At 42.8% G+C, this 24,206-nt stretch overlaps 1 protein-coding gene across 2 annotated transcripts in view; it reads right to left on the reverse strand.

Annotated features, from left to right (window-relative positions):
• The window catches only part of LOC138239226 (uncharacterized), a 399,120-nt gene extending 384,541 nt beyond the window's left edge, over window positions 1–14,579 (reverse strand). For both annotated transcript variants that reach the window (XM_069190497.1, XM_069190494.1), the window contains exon 1: window positions 14,409–14,579. In XM_069190497.1, coding sequence (XP_069046598.1) covers window positions 14,409–14,574 — 166 coding nt within the window. In that variant the 5' untranslated portion in view covers window positions 14,575–14,579. The remainder of the gene's footprint in view (window positions 1–14,408) is intronic.
• Between the last annotated feature and the right edge of the window lie 9,627 nt (window positions 14,580–24,206).

The following is a 24,206-nucleotide window of genomic DNA, read 5'->3' on the forward strand; positions in this document are numbered from 1 at the left end:
TGACACTCTCCCTTATAAAATTAATGTGAAACAAAACAAAAACTTAAAATAAGATACAATCTACAGAGATTCACAACATAAACATATAAAAAATTTACATATATTGTTAAATTATTACTTTAAATATATACTTTAAGTTACTGAAACAGCCAGTTAATAAAATTGTTGCAATTTTGTTCTTATTTGGAGGTGGGGATATTCTGACAACAATTGATTTAAAGACAATGAAATGCAATGAAATACAATATTATGCTGGGTAAACGTTCCGAGGTCAAATTCTTCCGCGACGGGGTACCTTTAAAGCGGAGACGACGAAAATAAAGTTTATTATTAATTTACTGGACAGAGAGGTGAACATTATTATGCAGAAGACAAAGATAACGATTTATGTTGCATTGCCAGATTGTGAATCAATAAAAATATTTAATTAAACATGGGTTTGTGATTTAAATGGAAATGGGGGTGACAGGAACTCTTAATCTAAATAAATAATAAGGTTTTTACTTCCTAATTTAACTTTAAAAATACGCGTTTCGAATAGAAGCAGCATATGCTGTTGTCTTCCTGGTATGTAGAACAGATCAGCAAGTTTTTTTTTTTCTCCAATCAGAGGGGTGTCAGATGGTGTTAGCCAATCACCATTCTGAAGCCTACCGTAATCTCTGGTATATGGACACCCCAGAATTCTGTCGCATTTTCATTTTAGGAAATTATGAAACGCTCGGTTAAAAGCGAGATTGTCCGTTATAGTGGACATAAAAACAATAGTTTGCTGTGGCGTTATTGGAAACCCAATTTTAACACAAATCGCCGGCATTATATCCTAGAAGACACAGACCGGCGCCAGACCGGGAGAATGCCCACAGCGTAAAAGAAAATGCCTGATGAACTAGGGATTGGACAGTTTCCAAGTGCTTGTACAATCGATGGAAATGTTCAAAGAAATGTGCAAAAGAAATTTAAAAATAATTTATTCCTTTATCATATTGGCTAGCTAATGTTCTCTCTTTGCTAGTTAACTGTGGCTGTGTTTCTGCGTTGCATAGTGTAACGCAGCGGGGGCTCAGGCGGGCGCCCTTGCCGCATTAGGTCGGCCCCTGCACCGTCCGGGGCTCGAACCCGGGACTTCCGCGTCTCTCTGCAGCGACCTAGCCCCATGAGCCAAAGAGAGATCTCTCCACAGCCCAGTAGCTGTGGTCCTGCTATCACAGGGAAGGGCGGTGACGTCACCCGCTCTGGTACGCCGGCTCTTACACAGTGCCTGTCGGCCGTAAGCGTTACACTCTCCCCCGCTTAAATCGCCGTCCCCGGCGAAGGGCTATCCCACCCCGCTTCTGACACAAGATGTGCAAAGGGGTGCTATAAGGAGACAAAATTATGTATAGAAGAGTGGAATTTGGCAAGAGTAAAATTTGAAACTTCAGATTTATGTTAAAAACAAATCCATACAGCAAAAATGAAAATCATACAGAATGCAGGAATAAAAAAAGGAACAGAATCAATAATATGAGATGTGCAATATATTGGGGGGGTTGAATCATGAAACTAATAACAAAGAAATGAACAAGACATTCTCTGCTCATCTGTAATTTTTATGTTTTTGTATTTTTTTGTTGTATGTTTATATTTTTGGACAGCTTTTTTAATAAGAATTTATTTGTATGTTAAGAGATTCTTTCTGCGAAAGATTCTTTGTGAGAAACTGGCAAAGAAGCAACAAGAAGTTGCAAAGAAGTTCACTGATAAATCAACTAAATTCTTCATCTCCTATCTTGAATTCACATCACACTGAACAGTAATGTAGTGGTTATACTATTACCTTAAAAGGTAAAAGTAGCAACATGACTATGCCACCTAGTATTATAGAAGTCTAGTACCTCTGAGTTCTATATTCTGGGGGTCCCCAAAGTACAAGGTTCTTTTAGAAGGGTTGGCAACTGTGATGTCAATACATAAAGGTTTACAGCATTCAAATTAACAAAGTTTATGTCCAATAGTCAAACTTGTAAAACAAACAAACAAACAAACAAACATGCATTACGAGGTCACTGAAATTATTCATATTTAATACATATAAAAAGACTACAACAAAACAGCTCACATATGAAAACACTTATGTTGTATCAAGTGAATTTTGCATATCAAGACATGGGCTCAGATAATCCATAACATCAACAATAGTCTTAACCCAATAAAGCCAGAACCAGACAACCAAAATGATACTTCTCTCTTGGATCCCAGTGCTATTCAACTGAAGTCTTTTAAGTAAAAGTAGCTTGTCCCAGGGAATGAAAAACTAACAAAAAGAATAGGTGTCCACTACCAGGTTTGCAAAGGCTCTAAATACATTACAGTTGCTCTTTGTTACGATTCCCGCTTCCCGGCAACGGAGCTCAGTCAGCAGAAGGAGGAGTAGACCATGTTGAATTAGGCAACCTATCGGATCACTTATTCACCACCACACCTCCATCTCATTATACTGTATACTTAAGCACAATCTTCCCTAACCTCCTCGCTCATTATTGGTTTTCCGTGTGAGCTTAATTATTGCTTTTCACCTTTTTCTCATTTACACCATTTCGGCTTGGAACTGGAGGTGAGAGAGAAAACAAAGAGAGACAGAAAGAGAAAACCAGCAAACAAAATTCTTGCTAATTATCATACAATCTTATTCCTTGTCTAATATTTGTAACAGTAAACAGTTTAATCTAGGGAGCCTCCTTTTGATGTGTGCATGAATATGAGAGAGCAGAAAAAGAGGAAAAAAAGGTAGAGTAATGATGACATGAGAGCAGTAAGAGAGCTAAAGTGATGGAAATCTGGGCATTGAATTCCAGGTGAAGTGTAGAAAGCAAAAATCATAAATTAATGGTGAGATTCAAAAGTAATTTAGAAAGTAATGTGAAACATAGAAAGTAGAAAGTAATGTGTTGATCAACTGAATGCTGAGGAGTATTTTGACCTCTAATGTATTTCTATTCACACTTCTCTAACGTTTCCTAATTTTCTCCAATGTAAATGTCAGAGCATTTTCTCAAAGAGATACAATAAACATGGTGCTCTATAATTGGTGGTGGCTGTGGATGACTAATGCCGGCGTCACACTAAACGACTTTTTCTAGGATTTTCAGTTGTAGCCTTCATTTACATAATCGTAAGAAAATCACAGCGAGTTATAGAGAGTCGCAGCGCGCACCCATTACCGTCAGTTGTGTAATATGACACCCCCAGCAATTCAGACATAGCGCTCTTAACAGCCTCTATGACTCTTTGCGACTCTCTATGATAAAATCAAACTGATTTGATTTTCTCGTAGCGAGTCGCAAGTCATAGGGGTGGGCAGTGAGCGAGATGTGTACTTGTGAGATAATGTGTCCATTTTAATTACACGTTATAGTGCAATACTAATTTGTTTACAATATTTGTTTTAAAAGTGTTTTATATTTTTAACTGTTTTTATTTTTGTAAATTTGTTTTTAATTTATGAAGAATAATTATATTTTTGAAGATGTTTACTTGCTTGTTCTCCATGTTGTTTGTTCACTTTTGTGCGGTGCTCCTCTTCCTATTCCAGTGTGCTCCACGTTGACTGGCTGCCAAAATGAGGCAACCTTGTTGTACTTTTGTGGCGCAATACAAGATATGGAACTGTGATGAAAAGTCGCGAGGAAACCCCCTGCGATTCCTAGTCATATAATTTGACACCCTCTAGGACAGAAAATGCCAGCTTAAGAGAACTGTGGATAAAGAAGGCTGTGTAGTTTAGTTGTAAGAGGTATGAGTTGATTGGTGGGTCTGGAAAAATACTTTCCAGTTGAAGGATCGTTCTGTAAAATAGAGAAAATTTAATTATCTGTCCCATTTTGTTAAATCACAAAATAATGCATATATGCATTATTTCAAGCAATGTTTTAATCAAACCTGAATACACAAACTAATGATTTATATGGACAGATAACAGTAATTGTCAGCAAACACTAAGAGAAAAACAATGAAATAGGTTGATTACAAACATATTCACATCCATTAACTCAATATTTGGTAGTAGCACCTTGGGGTGCATTTACAGGTACAAGTCGATTTTAGTCTCTCTGAAAATATACACCAGTTTGGTGCAATTTCACTTTGGACATTCAAGGACATTCTCTATCTCAGTTTTTCTTCAGTAGGCTGAAACAGGTTTTCCTCTATTATTTGCCTGCACCTTCTTCTGTGCATTCTTCCTTCAATCATAGCAAGTATTCAAGAATAGAATGATACTGTCAACACCATGCTTAATTGGTGTAAATTGATGGTGTTAAGTCTGCACTGAGCATGATGCTCAGTACTTAGACCAAACATTTCCCATTTGATCTCATCTGACCTGCAAGATTATTGCAGGATCACTACAGTACTTTGTTCAATATTTTTACACTTGGAGTGTGTTGTGTTGTGGTGTGACCTGGGATATTTCTGACTGATGTACAACCATAGAACTCTGTAGCTCTTTTTAGGTTGTCACAGGACTCACAAAAGCATTCCTTACCAGTTTCTTTGTTACCTAACTACTCCTACCCAAACACCCTTATCTAGGTAGTTTCTGGAAGTAAAATGCTGTGAAGGATTCTACATTTCTGAGTGGACTATGCAGTTGAGGTTTTCCTGAAACACCTACGTAGAAAGTAAACCTTTTTACATAGAACTCACATCTGAAGAAGGCTCCACGGCTGAAACTTTGTGTTTTTTTCTCTTCTTTTTTTCAGCATGGAATAAACCTATTACTTGTTCCTTTGCAGCCTACGCATGCTGACACAGTTACCCACCTGAACTACTATGTAGAAAGTAGCCATTTTGACTTATTTGGGAAACGAGGGTAGTAACAGAGTCAAAATCGTGAGTGACATCCCAGTAATTAAGCACAACTGTAGGCAGGGATGATGAGGCCTAGCTGGTTTATACACTCTATGGAACACAGCAGAACTGTCTGACTTTGAAATAGATCAGCAGAGAAAGAGCTTTTGAAATAAAAGTAGTAAATTTGTTAACTTTTAAGTTACACTAGCCAAATATTTTGTTTTTATACATAGGGTGTTTTGGGATATTAGGAATTAGCCCTGCCTCAAGAGACATATAACTATGAAGATACTTGGTGTTTAAGTGCCTCATTGCCAAGGAATCTGCACGTAAAATGTTATCATTGTAATGAATGAAGTCTCTAAACTATATTTTATTTTCTTATTAGGCGGAACAGACATGGTTATATTATATTTATATTATTAGATAACAGCACTACCAGTGATAAGATCACTTTATTTATTGGTCATATATAATTTATTGTATTAGGAATTAGGAATTATTAGGAATTCTCCATGAGACACACAGACAGAGAAGAAGCTTGGGGTCAGAGTTGAGGGTCAGCCATTTATACGGCACCCCTGGAGCAGTTGGGGTTAAGGGTTAAGGGCCTAATGGAGTAGGATTCCTCTGCCGGCCACAGGCACAGATCCTTAGCAACAGAGCCACAGCAGTGCCTCAGTTTTTTTAGAAGATCACCTTATAGTCCCATTACCCATGATCAAAGGTTTTTTTAGCCTCTAAATAGAAAATTGCAATTACGTTTCATGTGAGAATAGGTTAATATTTTCCAGCCATTCTTTGCTTGTTAGTGCCATCAATGCTGTTTGTATAATGTTTGATAGTTGTCTTTCCATTGTTCCAAATGTCATAAAGAACATTCTAAAGTCCTGTTTCTAGGCCTCTTGAGATTGGAGTCAATGTAGTTTGATACTACTACTACCTTGATTTGATTAGATTGTCATTTGGACTGGGGCTTGTGGGGGTAATTAACATCAACTCTCTACATTGTTCTTTATTAGCTAAATATTTTTTCCCTTTATAATACTGTGCCTTGGATTGTTGTCATGTTGAAAAGTGAGGGTTCGCCCTATTAATATCTTTCCAGATGGTATGATACAGATGCAGCCATTCAAAATGGGTGAGGTATTTCGCGGCATACCGCGACACGCCCACCGGGGTACCACACGGTTCACGTGTGTCACGTGACTAACTATCCGGCGTCGCCTTGTAAAACCGCCAGGGGGAGCTTAACCTCTCATGTACAGCATTTGAGCCTTTAATTTTGAACTGTGTATTACAGCATGTTAATCATCAGTCATTAAAATGTTGGTATATTTTATGAAAGCAAGATTGCTCAGTTGGACAAAAGTACACAACCTACCAGTAGTATAAAGCGACACCTTTCGTCAAACTTTTGACAGGTACCACGCCCCCTTTTCCATCCAATGGTCGTCCGCGGTGTTTGGTTGTCCTGCCCCCCAGCCATCCAATGGCGTGTTGTTATTTGTGCATGTCCCGCCCCCTCAGGAGCCAATGGTGTGGGTCGGAACCCCCACCGGCCGGTCGCCCCGGCGCCTCGGGGTCCCAAAGCCCCCAGCCGGTGCATCCCTGGGTGTGTGCGAGTGTGTGCGAGTGTGTATTGGATTGGAATGGGGAGCATGTCTGCCGCCGGGTTGAGTGCGCTCTATTATAACCCTAGGAAATCGGGCAGTTACGGCGGCACAGGGGGTCTGTTGCGGGCCGCGAGATCCCGGGGTGTGCGCAGCGCCAGCCGCGGCCGGGTGGTCGAGTGGCTGTCCGGCCAGGCTGCTTATACGCTGCACAAGCCGGCGCGCGTACGTTTTAAGAGAAACAGGACGCTGGTGTCCGAAATGGACTGGCAGTGGCAGGCCGACTTGGTGGACATGAGAGAACACCACGCGTTCAACGACGGTTTCTGTTACATCTTAATGTGTATAGACATGCTGTCTAAATACGCTTGGGCCGTGCCGCTGAAAACCAAGACTGGTGGGGCCGTGACAGGCGCTTTCCGAAATATACTGCAAGAGGGGCGTGCTCCTAAAAAGCTACAAACGGACGAGGGTAAAGAATTTCTTAACAGGACCTTCCAAAATTTTCTCAAACGTGAGAATATTGAACATTTCGTTACGGCCAGCGATGTGAAGGCTAGTGTGGTCGAGAGGTTTAACAGAACTATTAAAACAAAAATGTGGAGGTACCTGACACACAAAAACACCTTTCGTTATATCGACGTCCTTTCAGATCTTATTTACGCTTATAACCATAGCTACCACACGACTATTAAACGAACCCCGGCTTCTGTTACGCCCGACAACTCCCTTGAGGTGTGGAGAACGGTCTATGACGCGCACTTTAAGAGAAAACCGTCAAAGTTTTCATTTAACGTGGGTGATCGCGTGCGGGTGTCCAAAATAAAGGGAGTGTTTGAGAAGGGATATGAACAGACCTTCACAGATGAAATTTTCATTGTCAAAGAGCGGTCCGCGGCTCTGAGACCCTATTACAAACTGCAGGACTAGGCAGGCGACGATATTAAGGGTTCCTTCTATGCCGAAGAGCTACAGAAGATAAACCCGGATGTTGAGAACGTCTACCGCATCCAAACGATTTTAGCAACCAGGGGTCGTGGCAAAAACAAACAGCTTTTGGTAAAGTGGCGTGGCTGGAGCGATAAATTCAATAGTTGGGTGAAGGCTTCTGAGGTCCGAGACATATAGAGGTGGTGAAAAATGAACCCCAATGGTTTCTATGTGACGCTGGCCAGTAATTCATCCTCAAAGATGTTTCCAAAGAACACTAACGCCTGCTTCACAGAGCATCTGGCAAAGGCGATTGACCTGGACGGGGGCTGGGAAGTGGGCCTGGTCGAACTACACTATCCGAATACACTAAACACTTTTGATGAAGACGAAGTTTTTCTGTTCATCAGCGAGGAGCTCAAGACTATCTGGACCTGTACCTTACCGAGAGGGTACTACGGCAACATCGAGCAGCTCTTGCATGAAATGAAACGGGCTGCTGAAAAATCCAAGTTAACGGCTGTAAGTCTTAAATACAACCCCATTAGCCGGTCGGTAAGAATTGTTAGTGATAAACGGTTTGTTATGCAGCTGCGTAATCGCCTAGCGCGGATGTTGGGTTTCAATTCGGGTGTCGCGGGTGTAAAATCACCGCACCCCGTCGATATGACTGGCGGATTTAACACCATGTATATATACACCGATATCATAGAACACCAGTTAGTAGGCGACGTCTACGCACCGCTTTTGCGTTGTGTGCCCTTCAGAGGCGTGGATGGTGAATTCGTCACAGTATTGTACGACAAACCCCATTACGTGCCGGTGAGCATCGACCATTTTAACAACATCACTATTGAAATAAAGACGGATCAAAACTAACACGTGTCATTTGCATTTGGAAAGGTCATCGTCAAGCTGCATTTCAGACCTGTGAAAGCGTCAAACATCTAAAAGGATGACGGTCATCAAGAGCTACGGGGATCCTTCTCTGTATACGCACTACTACAAACAACAGGCTGGTTACGGATTACCAGGATTTTCAGGGCTACCGGTTCAGTACGGCGCTGGTATGGGGGGTATTTTCAGAGCGCTATTTAGAAAAGCCGTGCCTTTTCTGAAACGCGGGTTTGAAATAGCTAAGCCGCACATGGCATCGGCAGCTAAAAACATCGCCAAAGACGTGGTCGGCAACGTTACAAGCGCGGTCATGTCTAAGGTGGCTGCACATCAGCAGGAAGGTTCGGGTCTAGCATACATCCGCAGGGGTGTCAGTAGAAAAAGACAGACGTCATCATCCTACCGTCGGGGGCCGCCGAAACCTGATAAAAGAACGGCTAAGCGCAGACAGGCAACTCATAGAAGCTTCAGGTCGACCAAGAAGAGCGTGACACACCGCAATCAACACGACGCGAAACGAGACATATTTTAAACATGGCTTTTGTTCACGGCGAGTCTGCAGAATGCGCCAAGTTGGAGCTGGACATATTTCAATTAGCACCTACCCAAACAAGCGTCGAGAAAAGTTTTTACATAGAAGTTCCACCCCCTCACGGCCCTCACGGAAAACGCACCTCTGGAGTTCTACGTCGCCGGCAACGGTGAAGATTATTTAGATTTAAACAACACGCTGCTCTATTTGACCTGTAAAATAACGGAAGCAGACGGTCGGGACATTGATGCGGCAGCCCGTGTGAGCCTGGTGAACTATCCCATCGCTGCCATCTTCAGCCAGGTTGACATCACCGTAGGAGACCGATTGATCAGCCAGAGCAACAACTGCTATCCTTACAGAGCCTTTATAGAGTCGGTCCTGAACTACAGTGAAGAGACGCTGAAGACGCAGTATTCAACAGGTCTCTTTTACAAAGACACAGCCGGGGAACACGAGTCCACAATTTTGGATGGTCCCAATCAGGGGTTCCGAAAAAGAGCATCATACACGGCGCAAAGCCGAAAACTGGAGCTCCTGGGTCACATTCACGCCGACCTGTTTTTTCAGGACAAACTACTACTGAATGGCGTAGACCTGAAAATAAAACTCACGCGAAACAGAGATGCTTTCTGCTTAATGAACAACGCCGAAGAACACAAACTGAGCGTACTCTCTGCATCTTTGTTTGTGAAAAGAGTCAGAGTGTCACCCGGGGTCAGACTGGGACACGCCGAAGCACTCCTGACGGCCAACGCTAAATACCCCATAGACCGCGTACAGATGAAAGTCTTCAGCCTGCCAGCAGGGAGCCGTGTGTGTAACCAAGAAAACCTCTTTCTCGGGCAGTTACCCAAAGTGGTCATTTTGGGGTTTGTGGACAACGCGGCATTCAGCGGCAGTTTTACCCAAAACCCCTTCAATTTTAAACACTACAACGTTAACTTTCTGGCTCTCTACGCGGACGGGGAACAAATCCCCACTAAACCGCTTCAACCAGACTTCCAGAATGGACATTGCGTCCGTGAATATTTTAATCTGGTGGAAACAGCCGGGAAGCGTCTGAAAGACAAACCAGTTCTGGTGGACCGCGAGGAGTACGCGCGCGGTTACCCATTGTTCGCTTTCAACCTCAGCCCCGACGACGAGTGCACAGGACATTATTCACTTATCAAAACGGGTAATCTGAGAGCTGAAATACGCTTCGCGACCCCGCTACCCACTACAGTTAACATGGTTGTGTACGCGCTGTTCGACAACGTGATAGAGCTGGATATGAGACGTCAAGTCATTTACGACTTCAGCTAAAAAGCACTGGGAGACCACACAACCTGCACATAAAGATGAACACCAAACAGCTGGAAGACATTCTAACCCGAGACCGCTACACCCGAGACAGTTTTCTAGGCGTGTTCCCCAGTGATGCCCTACCGAGCGAGAGACTGGCGCGGCGCCCTCTGAGTTTAATAGTTAATACTCACCCACACGATTGTCCCGGTGAACACTGGCTGGCTATTTACTTACCCGACGACGAGGGCGCAGAATTTTTCGACTCCTACGGATTTTCACCCGAAGCCTTTTTCTTTCCCAAGAACATTAATGATTTCTTAAACTGAAATGCTAACTCCATATTTTACAATAACAGACAATTGCAAGATTCTTTTGCAGTGACCTGCGGTCTACACTGCGTCTTTTTTCTATACCATAGATGTAAAGGTTTATCTTTTAGAAACATTTTAGAACTTTATTCTACGGATGCAATCCAGAATGACCGCATGGTGGAAATGTTTCTGAAAAACCGACGTCGTGTGAGACGGAGACCCCTGTACCCTTTCAAGCCCTTTGAAAATACGAATGTTCAATTATGCGGGTGTTTACGACAATTTAAAACATGTCATAAATGTTAATCGGTCGTCTAAAATAAAAATGAAATCGAACCATTTCGACATCTGTGTGGTTATTATTTAAAAAGAACACAAAACATGGATGAAAATCAACACAATATTTTTATTATACATTCGCGGTTACAGCGCTCAAGCTTTTTTTAATACATGTTACAGACAAACCATTTTGCGCACATATTGCGCACGCTTTTTAATATACATTTCAAGTCATTTAACACAAACACACAGACCCAGAGAAAAAAATGTTACAAAGACAGCCATGTGGGTCTAGGTATTAATGATCGTCTCCTTTCAGCGGTTATCTTAGAGACCGGGTCGACCGTCGACAACTCTACCGGTTGTTTTAAAGTTTTGGCCGACGCGGCACACCCCGGCGGGGCAGCCTTGAGTTTTTCAAGTAGCTCTCGGTTACCAGCGTTGGCTAGCAAGGTGCCCGGCACGTTGATTTCAGCCATAGCCTCCATGAACACATCCCAACCTTTAGGCTTCTTACCGCCAGCAACTGCTTGCTGCTGCGTGAGAGCCCTGACAAGATCAATCATGTGAGAGCCCTCAACGGGTGCCCCCTTGTACACAAATTCGCCCTTTTCATTCCAGGCTATTAGTGGTTCATTGCGGGCCATGGTCTTTAACAATATCTCGGCATTTCTCCGGAACCTCTGAGACACGCTGTCCAAAATATACCCAAAGTCAGCCTCGCTCGATGACGGCGGTTGCGCGAACGTACGTGATAGTTCGGTGGGTGCATTTTCCGGTAGTACAACGGTTAAAGTCCCCTTTTCGGAAGTCTCCTGGCGTACTAATGTCAAATACCGTTGCAACACCTGGCTGTACAATTTCACTTTTTCATATTCGGCCAGATGCGAGTTCTGCAGAATGTCACGCATTTCATCATCCAGCCGACGGGCGGTTATTTTTCTTACATCGCTTTCGACCCCAGACCGCTCTCGGAGTCGATCGAGCTGTTTCTGAGGTACCAGGTACATTTTTTCAGCGTGCTCCATTATCGACGTTGTAGAAGCCCCGTAATCAGTGGTACTGCAATACTCAACAGGGCCCCGATAAAACCACCGGACTGGTTCACCAAGAGTCTCTTTCTTTTAAGAGAAAGACCCTTTCGACTCAAAGTCTTTATAAGCTCACGCTTTCTCTTCAGGGTCCCAAACTGCTTAGCAGATAACGGTATGTTCCCTTTCAAGGTATTCAAGGCGATTTCAGCTATGGCCTGTACAAGATCATTTGTAGCCCCGCAGAGAATAGCTTTCCGCTTCTTGGGGGTGGCTTTTACCAGAAAATTTAAGAGAGTCAGGTTTCTCCGAACGCGTGAAGACATGACGACGCCCTGAACGTGTTTTTTCGACTGAGTCGGTGGTTGTGAGATCACCGACTTTTAGATTTTTTAAACACATAAGCCGTGGGTACATCTGGGGGGAAAAGACCTGTTCGCAAGCGATAGTCATCTGGGGTGTCGGCATTTAAATCCACCAACAAGTAACCGAAAGGTTTTTTAGTAGCGTCATCGAACGCTTCCAAAAAAAATTTGGCTTTACCGGGGTACATCTGCCGGGACAGGGTTGTAATCTGTAGTTTATCTCTAGGGTTTTTAAACAGCACCATGTACTTTGTATTTAACGCGATGGTTCTACTTTTCCGACCTTGACAAAACACATTTTGGACGATATACATGATGCTGAGGTTTCGGTGGTGTACGTATTTGGTAAAAGCTTTTTCTATCTCATTATTTTCACACGCAGACTCCATCAAATCATCCACTATAATCAAATTTACTCTACCCGGCGGCAGTAGCTGGTCGTCGGAAAACGACGTCGGTAGTCCTTCTATAAACTGAATGTATGGAAATTTCACAAGCAACTCGTCGTATAGAGGTTGCCAGCAGCTGTAACACCAGACTATGTTTTCGGGTTTACGAGTCATAACGGTATCACCGCTCTCCAAGAGCTGTTTTATAAAATAACTTTTACCGCAATTCGAGGGTCCGGACAAAATGCACGAAAAAGGGTGTTTTAACCTGACATCCATCGTGTTAATATCCGTAGGGCAACAATGTCAAATTTTCTTGCAGCACCCGCTTGTCGTACACCACCTTCTGGGTTTTCTTTAAGGTCCGGGTCTCAATGCGCCAATCCTTTTTAACACGCACGATCATCGGCTGTTGAATAGAAATGTGTTTAAATTCCCGGCACTCTGCATAAGGGTTAACGCCATAGTCAAAAACCAAGTCCCGCAGACTCTCAAAGTTAACTTTTTCACAATTATTCACATTGAGCGTAATGCCTTTTACCTTTAAACAGGCTTTCCCTCCAGACAGTTTGTACCCGTACGACTTGGGTCCTGTTGACACAAACTCGGTGATGTGTTGACCAGCATCGATTTAGCTGGTCAACTCACCCAAGTAGTCGCCCAGTTCCGGATTCCACTCACCCTCCCGGCTCACAAAGATAACGGAATCTGTGTCATGGTAGAGACAACGGCCTTGCAAAGCATTTAGCAGATTGTATAACTCCAAGCGGGCATAGGCGGTTGTAAAGCTAGCGATGAAAATGTTAGTGTTTGAATGGCCCGTATAGTGGTGTTTAGTGTGTTTCCACGTAACACAGGCTGTGTTTTCATCGATAAACTCGCAGGCTGACACCTCATGATATGGCGTAAATAAGTACCTGAACAATTCATCGGGGTTTCTCACAATGGTGGTCTGTGGTAAATTGTCTCTTTGCCCATACTTGCCCCACAAACTGTTCAAGGCAATTTTTGAAAGCTGTCTTTTGGCCGGATTCTTTTTAATGTTGCCGGGGTCCAGCCGGACACCCTCTTTTTCATAATATTCGCCGATATATCTTTGTTGTTTCGCGACATCTGTACACCACTCTGGAAACCCCGAAGCTTCCTGCTTCCCTTTCAGATGCAGTTTGATGTAGTCGGTAAAAAGATCGTGTGAGGCCTTTTTGAAATGCCAAATTTCGTAAATTTTACACACTCTATACCCCAGGTCTATGGCCTTCTGTAATTCGGGGGTCCACCAGACACCAGTCAAGGCGCGATCTTCATCACCGTGCTCACAGGGGGTGGTCTGTTTTGTTTCAGCACACGTACGACACAGCGTGAAAAACAGTTTTTTGTCAATTTTGGTTGGTAGAACTGGAAAGTACAAACGTCTGGGTGGGTAAACTTTCACCTTCGCTAAACCGAAATACCGTTTTAAATCTCCAAAGTTGTTATATATTATTTGGGGGTGGCCCAGTGGGTATTTTTTAGTTTTGTTCACAAACGGACACAGACTGGTGAAATCATAGTAATGAATTTTTTCACCGGGCTGCGCTGTGTAATGCAAACAAATCGCATTTGTTCTCCCCCCAAAAAGCGACTCGCGAGGTTGCAGAGGCTCTGGTAATTGTGCGGCTGTTAGAAATTTAGCCAAACCCCCATTTTTAACAAGCGTGTCTCTGAACTCGTGCTCCCACAAAACACGCACGTTAAAACCTCTCATTTTGAGAAAATTAATTTTCACCATCGTCTTTCTGTACAACCAACCAAAAGTAGTGTTTGTCAGCTGATTAAAATCGTTTTCACAATAACAAACGCTACAACCGTGAAAAAAGCAACCGTTGAACTCAAAGGCTGTCAGCACGCCATCAATTACAGCATAACCATCCAGAAAATATGGGCCAACCTTGAACTCACCGGCCGTGGTTAACGCGTGTTGGATTTTAACGCGCTCTGTGTGTTCGATGTACATAAGCCATTGAATGCTGGGTGTAGAAAATCGTTTTTGCTGGCGGTGGTAATTGTCATGGGGTAGCAACGCAATCGTCTCTTCCTGTAAAAACATAAGTCTGAACATGGCCATGCAGACACTAGCGATGGTCACAAACTGAAAGGGGTCAATGCACACAACGCAGGCGGCCCCTGACTCAGTCACGCGTGTCTGTCTGGTCATATTCATGACCTCGTCCCGAAACCTGACTCTTAGAAAAGCCTTCTCTTAGAATTGCCACATCCAACTGGCAGTAACGTTTCAACTCTCTCTGTAAGTTAAACACACTTCCCCGGCATTCTTCATACCAAACCAAAAACTCGGCTTTCTCGCACGGCAGCATGTAGTTAACGCCGTAAAGTTCAGGCGGAGGCATCGGTCCGACATAATTTTGGTTTTCTGCAGTGTTCATCAAGTGTGGAAAATGACCCTTACACCTGGGGAACCCCATGGCGGCCGGCAGTTTGCTGAATTTCATAGGCATAAAGTTTAAAGAATCGATAAATCGTATGTTCAGAGCTTTTACGGTCATACACATTATCTTACCACCCTGATTAATTAGTTCAACGTCCATCTTTTCAGCTAACAACTGCCTGATCACTAGGTAATTGTCATATCCCTTGCCATTGTGCGATATGAACATATGGTTTTTGAAACGTCTATCGATAAATTTACACACAAAATCCTTTAGACAAGTTTCACCATAAAATTCCCAGCTGCGTTTATTGTCAATATGAAGGGCGTGGACGTAATTTGGTATGTGGGTCCCCGTTTCCTGCATGCATTCAAAGTCGAAAAAAATGTACTTGTTTGAAATTTTGGGGTTGTCCAAAGGCGGTATGTAGCACAAATGTGTGTCCGGGGTGTCGATCACGTTGTTACAACGCGAGCACAGTTTCTCTTTACATCTGTGACTTGCGAGGTTATAAACCCCACATTTCTCACAAAAGACCCTGCGCTCACACTTACTCACACCCGTCGCCGCATTCCGCAAGTGTCTCGCCAAACACTGTGAGCTACGACAAAAGACCTTACAGGCCGGGCAATTCTGAATTTCAGCATCAATTTCACAACACTGGGGATCTAAACAGGTTTTACAAGCTTTAACACAGGTGTGTGCGTTCTTGTGGCTATACGCTGCGTGGCAGTTAGTGCAAAAATACGCCGCCCCCACAAAAGCTTTAATATTTAAAACCCCATAAAAATGCTCTTCATGCAGTAGAACAAAAAGTATTTTAGAATTTGGTGGTGTGGGTCCCGTTGTAAAATATTTCCAATCACCCTGGTCGTGGTACAAAATTTTAATAACCACCTTTAAAAGTTTTTCAAAAGCGGTAATGTCTGACAAACTAATTTTCCGATTCTCTGGAAAACCCAACTCTTTGTGCATTCGTTTAGTGCCCTGTAACATTTCCCCATCAGTACAACCCTCATTCAACAAACCGTACACACTCCCGGCGAAACACAGATTACCGCCCGTGTAATGTAAGTCGATAAGGTGCGCTTTTTTCTGCGCAATTACCCGGCTGTACAGAACGGATTTAAATCTTCGGCGGGCACCCCCCTGCATATTCCTAACTATTGTCACCACTAAGTGGAGGGTGTCATCGGTGAGAACCTCTGTGTGGCTCTGTAAGAGGTCCGAGATGTGGCTTAAAAAATCGGCCGCATTTAATTCTCCGGGGTGTCTCCTGCGTGAGAACAAGGGTTTGTTAAAACCACCCGCTGTCAAACGCAGCTGTACAAAATCATTCGCCCCGATGTTTGGAGAAAGTTCATCCAATATTCTCTGGACTGCACCATGCACAGCATCTATAGCCTGTACATACGAGGTTATTCTGTCGAGATTAACAAAACGAAATTCTTCATGGTGCTCTGTTGCTCTAAAATTATTATAAGACCTGTTATAACGACGTATACACTCCAGGAAAACCATGGGGTCTCTATTCACCCCGGCACCGCCACCAACCTGATTCAGATCGTTCAGTACAACCGGTTCTGGGTTACCACCATCCTGTTCTGCCACAACAACCTCGGGCCTTAAGTTATTTTCTACCACTGCATTTTCATTGCGTGGCTCGGGCGACCCTTGGGAAATCTGATGCCTCGCTCTGAATCTTTGACGACGCAACAAACATGCTTTTGCCAGTTTAATTCTTTTATTTATGTACAAAAGCTTGCGGTTGGCAAGCGGTTGGTCTTTTAAGCACTTTTTAGACCGCATGTTTAGTCATTTATCACCGGGGATTTGCACCGATGAAGCATGAAATAGCATCAACAGGTTCTGAAATCCAGAGGTTAGATCGGCATCCTCTTTAGAAATTATATCTAAGAGGTTAGCGGTGAAAATCTGGATCGGTTTTGGAAACAAGGTCTGTACACCGGGTAAAACCGCTCTTAGACGCTCTAAAGCTCGTTTTTTGGTCACCTCACTAGTGCTCGCCGTTGTTAGTATCTGTGTAATACCGCTCACGGAATCTAGCACATCACCCAACACCAAGTCTTTAGGCGCGTTATTATTTCGCTCCGCAGGCTTGACACGTCTGGCTTTGGTCGACCTCTTAACAGTCGTCTCGGATGCAGTCACCACCTTGGGTTCCGACGTTTCCACCGCATTTGTTTCACCGCGCGTCGATACAGATGCTGTGTGAAAAAATAAGACTTTTTATTACCACGCCAATGCTCCACATCTCACAATCTGAAAACAACACTGTGATAAAAATAAAAGACTTTTCAACACAACAATCAATGAAATCTAAACTGTCAAAGTCAGAAAACTACGATAACTATGATAAAAACGCCACGCATATGGTGCATCATTACACAAAGGGCTGTGGGTGAATGGAGCAAGTTACACGGCCATGTTGTTACACCGGTTTCCTTGACTTCGGTGGTGGCGCTACTGGGTCAAGCGGCGTGCTAACGGCCTGTAGACCCACGCACACACCAGTCGCTTTTAACTTTAAAAGCTAGGCAGTTTTAAAATAAGGTTTTTTAACACCCCCAAACAGAAAACTCCGCGAAGTAGGATCTTTCAGAGAATTAACAGCCTAACAAAAGAAATAACGTTTACCGTAAGTGGATCATAACACATCTTGACCACGCTTAAATTATATTAACCTTTGCCTGTTGGTTTCAGCCGTTTTGAGCTCGATGCCCCAGTTAACTTGTTGGCGCGCCGCAGTTTATTTCTTGAAGGTCCGGGGTCTGCACGGAGTGGGAAAATACCATTAGTGAAAAATATAGAAAAACGGTATGTATTTTTATTATAGACATGTTTAAATGACCAGGCTAAAAGAATGTTTTATATAATACCAACCTCTTCTCTCAGGCGCTCTGATAATATCCCCCGCACCGTCTGGTATGATGTGAACATCGGCCTGTGTCACCACAAGGTTTTGGGTTGGTAATGCAAACCCCAAACGGGGTTTTTTAAATGTGTGGCGACTTGTCCCTTCGCCCGCGTCTGTGGAATAGACACATACGCGTTTTGGTGCGGCGTATATACCCCTGTGTCTTTAAGACTCACATGGTCGTAAAGCGTTATTCAAAACATTGTCGTAATTACTCACCGGTGTTGTGCTGCACCGTAACTGGTCTTTTCACACCCGTGGTTTTCGGGGCTATTGGAAATGAATGGATACACACAGTCACGACCACATTACGGCACCAATCCCGGGTAATTCCATTATATTCATTCAATATTGCCTAGTATACAAATATTATACAACGTTTTGTAACTATAGCTAACACGAGACATGGACCGCGACGTTGTAATTGTCTCGCAATAAGCCAGATATACATACCGCTGAAATTCGTGGAATCCGCGGCTTCGTCTATCAAGTCGAACAGTTCTAATTCTGTAAACAGACTATCTTCAGACTGTTGCAATTGATCGGCGTGGTCCATTCTGAAGAGTTAGGCGATAACGTGAGACTGTAGGAATTGGAATGCAGCTAAAACTTCGCCTGTTAAACCGCTGGTACTTATACTCAAGCCGCTAAACATTCTCTTCTAAGAAACACACATGGTCCCCCCATAAAACCATTAATCTTAGGTATCGTTGGGGGTGCACGTACTGGTCTGTAGAAATTATTTTAAGAAACATTTTAGAAAACGTTTTAGACCGTTATAATGTTAAAATCTATATTATTTTAAGACATACAACGGTGTCTAAAATTTCATAGCTGTTAAAACGTGGCGAAAATGTACCGCGTTGTCTTTGTTTGATTCACCAACAGACCGCTAAGAATATTATCAAGCAAAATGTTTTTATTATGTATCTGTTCTTTATAGGGACGTGTTCACAAACCAAGCTTGACGTTTTGAGGTTTTATTTTTCCGCGCTGCGCTGTTAAGAACATTTTTGCGTGAAATACATGTGGTGCTTGTAAATTAGAAAACTTTACATGAATTTAAAATGTTTGTAAACTTTCACTGTTGTCAATTTTAGCACCCCCCTCGGCATTCCAGAGCCTGTAACTAACCCCTCCCCACACCCCGTCTCCAACATCATCACAATGCATCTCTACCGGGAAACAATTTTAAAACTTTAAGAACAATCCGTTACAGTCTGTAGAACAAAACCCACCATTTGTTGTCTGTTAACACCTTAAAGACTTTTATGCTGGCGCTGTGGGGAAATTTATCCCAAACTTTCGAAAAAGCTGTCGCGAATGTGTTATTAAAAATAAACTGTGTCTTATTACGTTATTTTAAAAACTTTAAGACCAACCCCGCGTGTTTAAAATTTCTTGTCGGGTGAAACACATCATTTGTGTTTGCGTTGTGTGTTAATACTTTTAAAGTTTAAAACTTATAAACTGATAAGCGAATATAGCGCGTTATAATGTTAAAATCTATATTATTTTAAGACATACAACGGTGTCTACATTTCTTAGCTGTTAAAACGTGGCGAAAACGTGCCGCGTTGTCTTTGTTTGATTCACCAGCAGACCGCTAAGAATATTATCAAGCAAAATGTTTTTATTATGTATCTGTTCTTTATAGGGACGTGTTCACAAACCAAGCTTGACGTTTTGAGGTTTTATTTTTCAGCGCTGCGCTGTTAAGAACATTTTTGCGTGAAACACATGTGGTATTTGTAAATTAGAAAACTTTACATGAATTTAAAATGTTTGTAAACTTTCCCTGGTGTCAATTTTAGCACCCCCCTCGGCATTCCGGAGCCTGTAACCCCCACTCGGCATTCCAGAGCCTGTAACTAACCCCTCCCCACCCCCGTCTCCAATATCATCACAAATCATCTCTACTGGGAAACAATTTTAAAACTTTAAGAACAATCCGTTACAGTCTGTAGAACATCACCCCACCATTTGTTGTCTGTTAACACCTTAAAGACTTTTATGCTGGCGCTTTTATGCTGTGGAAATTTATCCCAAACTTTCGAAAAAGCTGTCGCGAATGTGTTATTAAAAATAAACTGTGTCTTATTACGTTATTTTAAAAACTTTAAGACCAACCCCGCGTGTTTAAAATTTCTTTTCGGGTGAAACACATCATTTGTGTTTGCGTTGTGTGTTTATACTTTAAAACTTATAAACTGATATGCGAATACTTCTCGCTCTCGATAAATCGGGGGGGGGTCATCACAACCAATTGTAAAATGTCTTGTGTTATGTAGGCGTTTTACACCATTGGCGCATATTCTTAAACGCTCCGACCTGACAGGGCCGCAGTGCGTGCTTGGCGCTGTCAGACACCACAGAGCTGCTGAGATGGCTTCTTTGTGTGGAGAAACAACGGGGTCCGCTACTCTACAAAGCGAAGAGGTAGGCGGCTAAAATATTTTTTCGGCTCGTGGAATTGTTGTATTGGTGCTTAGCGTATGTCATTTTAATACTTGGTCTTCTTTTTAGCAAAACCCGAACCCACCCTCTGAACCCTGTGACAGCGGTGGGGGTGTGCGTTCAGCTGGGGTACCAGATGTTGAAGAACAGCCGGGTGCTAGCGATGATACCACGCTACAAATGGTAAATATTAACGAAAAACCTTAGCTCAAAAGTGTAAATGCTCGGTATTTTAGGTGCAAAGCATGTCTATTTTGTTAAGCCTTCCTTTTCTTTTTCCTTTAATAGAATAAAGAGGATGTGGACGGGTCAATCTTCAGCCTACCGACACATGTGAATGTCTCGTGTCTATGCTTGTGTGTTCGCCCAAATGTTAATAAAGCTGATGCCCCTGTCCCTAATGAGCCCGATGTTATGCCCCAGATTGTGAAAGCAGTAGTTTATTGCATCTTCAAACACTGTTTAAAGGGGGTCCTGGTTGATGACTGCCCGGCCTGTTTGATTGACCATCCTGGGCAGCGGGGCCACACATGTCTGTCTGTCGGCTACACAGATGGGTTTGAAGATGTGACGTTTGCCCCATTAGAAATTTATAAGTCTCTCAGTTTAGCCCGAATTTTATCGGTTGTTCTGTACACCGCCCGGTGTCTGGGTTCGTACACCATTACAAATGACACTGAGCGGGGCATAAAACAGTTGCTAAAAAATATAATTGAGGACCACTCCCCATACGAGCATGTACACGCCACCCTTGAACAGCTGGATGAAAAATTAGTAGACGTGACTTTTGATGTGTTGCAAAAGAAACACTATTCTTATTTTTACAGACGCAAAAAAAAAGATCTATGTAAAATGTGAATACAGATTTCACTCTGTTTTACAGACCCGGGTGTGCCATCGACCGAAGAATGAAGAATTTCGAATGTATACGTCTGAATTCTTACTAAGAGTGCTTTACACACTTCTCTCTACAAAGCTTGATATGCAAAACAAAGAGTCGAATGCTAATGTCCTTAAATTTGTTAAAGAGATAGATGCGTATGTCGAGAACTTGAGTGAAATTATTACAGATCTGATGTTTTCAGATCAGAAAAGGAAGCCTGGGGGGTTCTACAGTGTGTATTCCAAAATACAGCGTGTTTTGCACAGAACCTGTGGTAACACTATCCCGCTGGTTACGCAGGCAAATTTTTTTGCCCTGCTCGATCGGATCGCCCAGTGTGGTTCGCATGGCTTTAGACACGGTGAGCGGAAGGGGGTTATGAATGCTTTTTCAGATGCCGCAGTTTCTCAGCAGTGTGGGGGTGGTGGTTACGTGTACCGAACTAATTTTCCGCACCAACATTTAATTGTTGAATGCAAACAGGAGCCGGTAACGCATGTGTGCTGCGTTGTTTCACTGTTTGAAAACCCCTGTTGAAATAAAGCGGTTCACATTTCACATACTTGCAAACTGGAGTCTGTAAGTTGTGTAAAAAGTGCTGCTGTGCTGTTTCTGTGTTTGAAAACCCACTGTTGAAATAAAGCGGTTCACATTTCACCTGGTGTTTGCCCGGCGATTTCTTTCCATGAGACTTTACGCAGTCAGTGTGTGTGGGTGCTTGCACCCCGGCTGTTTTGGAGACACGGCTTCTGCAGCATATAAGCAACCACGGCCCAAGCGTATTTAGACAGCATGTCTATACACATTAAGATGTAACAGAAACCGTCGTTGAACGCGTGGTGTTCTCTCATGTCCACCAAGTCGGCCTGCCACTGCCAGTCCATTTCGGACACCAGCGTCCTGTTAAAACGTACGCGCGCCGGCTTGTGCAGCGTATAAGCAGCCTGGCCGGACAGCCACTCGACCACCCGGCCGCGGCTGGCGCCGCGCACACCCCGGGATCTCGCGGCCCGCAACAGACCCCCTGCGCCGCCGTAACTGCCCGATTTCCTAGGGTTATAATAGAGCGCACTCAACCCCGCGGCAGACATGCTCCCCATTCCAATCCAATACACACTCGCACACACTCGCACACACCCAGGGATGCGCCGGCTGGGGGCTTTGGGACCCCGAGGCGCCGGGGCGACCGGCCGGTGGGGGTTCCGACCCACACCATTGGCTCCTGAGGGGGCGGGACATGCACAAATAACAACACGCCATTGGATGGCTGGGGGGCGGGACAACCAAACACCGCGGACGACCATTGGATGGAAAAGGGGGCGTGGTGCCTGTCAAAAGTTTGACGAAAGGTGTCGCTTTATACTACTCCTACCTTTATCAGAAATATTTATGCATCAAAGCCTTTACTGAAGATATTACTAATTAAGTTATTAATTAGTATTAATAATGGATGACTTTGGACAAGCTGTATACTCAAAGTATAATTTCTTAAGCACATTTGTACAAGCACTTGGAATCTGTCCAAGCCATACTTTGTCAGGCATTTTGTTTTACTTCAACGGGCATAAAAACGTCCTTGCTTTTAACAGGGCGTTTCATATTTTAACTACGAAAATGATTTAAAATGCTACACCTATCATTCAACTAGAGCTTAAAATATCGCAAGGATCCTCAAGAGCACAGCAAAGAGTGTATTAAAAGACACTTGTATTTATCAACACTTTCTTTTCCGTATACCAGATTTTATGGAACCACTTCAGAGGGGTGTTCCAGGAATTGGCACTTTAAAGAAAAAAATACACACCAGTATTACATTTCTCCCTAAACATTGTAAGCTTCGAAGTCTTTAACTAACGTGATACCGGAGTCAACAAGCATACTTTTAGAATTTGATTAAAAGGGAATATAATATGGAATCGCGTATCTCAAGAAATTAATAACGATATAATTATATTCATGTTGCAAAAGAACTGCAACGGACATAAAAACTCCCTTGCTTTTAACAGATCGTTCCATAATTTCTATCTATGAAAATGCCAGGTGAAAGGATTTGTAAACATATTTTGTTAAAGCAAGTCAGTTTTTTCCGCTGCACATAAAATACATTTTTCCAAGAAAGTTTAGCCTTTGTCACTAATGAAACCACTAAATAAAGACATAAATATAGAAATCTTAAGATTTGTTTTATTTAATGTTGGTAGCAGGATGAACTGTCAGAGTGCATATTTTGTGGCAGAGTTGCTGCAAGATGTTAACAGTGAAAAAGGTATTTAGAAATGAGTTATTTCAAGATGAAAAAGAAAATATACACGAAACATGGTTTCATTATGACCAGAATCGGTCTTGAGATATTTTTAACTTGATTTACAGTATTTGAGAGGTATGTCTTAACACGATACTACAGAGCTTAAGTACTGCTCACGTATATGTTTCTAGGTTTATATTATGCATTTCATACGGTCAAATTACTTTTGAGCAACTAATAAGAAGCGCGAAACGGTATGCGTTTTAGTTTCGTTTTGTGCTGGGACCCGTGGATTGATTAGAGATATCAAGTACATACAAGTCATTTTTTAAATGTTGTAGTTCGTCTTGAAAAAATGTTACGAGTACATCATCTATCAACAATTACACAGGATCTGTTTCCATATTGCGGATTTTGGTTACGTAATATTATTTTCTAGATTTCACGTTGTGAATATGATGGGATGTCTGATGGGATGTTTCTAAAAATCCATCCTCTGTAAAACGTCTTCTCTAGTTGTCCTGCATATGTATTCGCTAATGAAGCTGTGTGTTCTGAGCCTGGATCTCTACATTTCTGTATGAACCAGCTTAGAGGGCTAAAGACAGCTTGTGTTTAAATTGAGTGTAAGGCAATTTATGCTTCTAAAGTCATGGTCAGCATTTATTTTTGTACTGTGCTGTAAACTTGTTCTGTGCCAAGTCACATTATTTTATAGCGTTTTTATAGCGTTATCAAATACGGTGTTACTGTAGTTTCCTGACTCTCATGTCACATGGTCTGTGAT

This window comes from Lepisosteus oculatus, chromosome 1 (assembly GCF_040954835.1).
Source record: "Lepisosteus oculatus isolate fLepOcu1 chromosome 1, fLepOcu1.hap2, whole genome shotgun sequence".
NCBI lineage: Eukaryota > Metazoa > Chordata > Actinopteri > Semionotiformes > Lepisosteidae > Lepisosteus > Lepisosteus oculatus.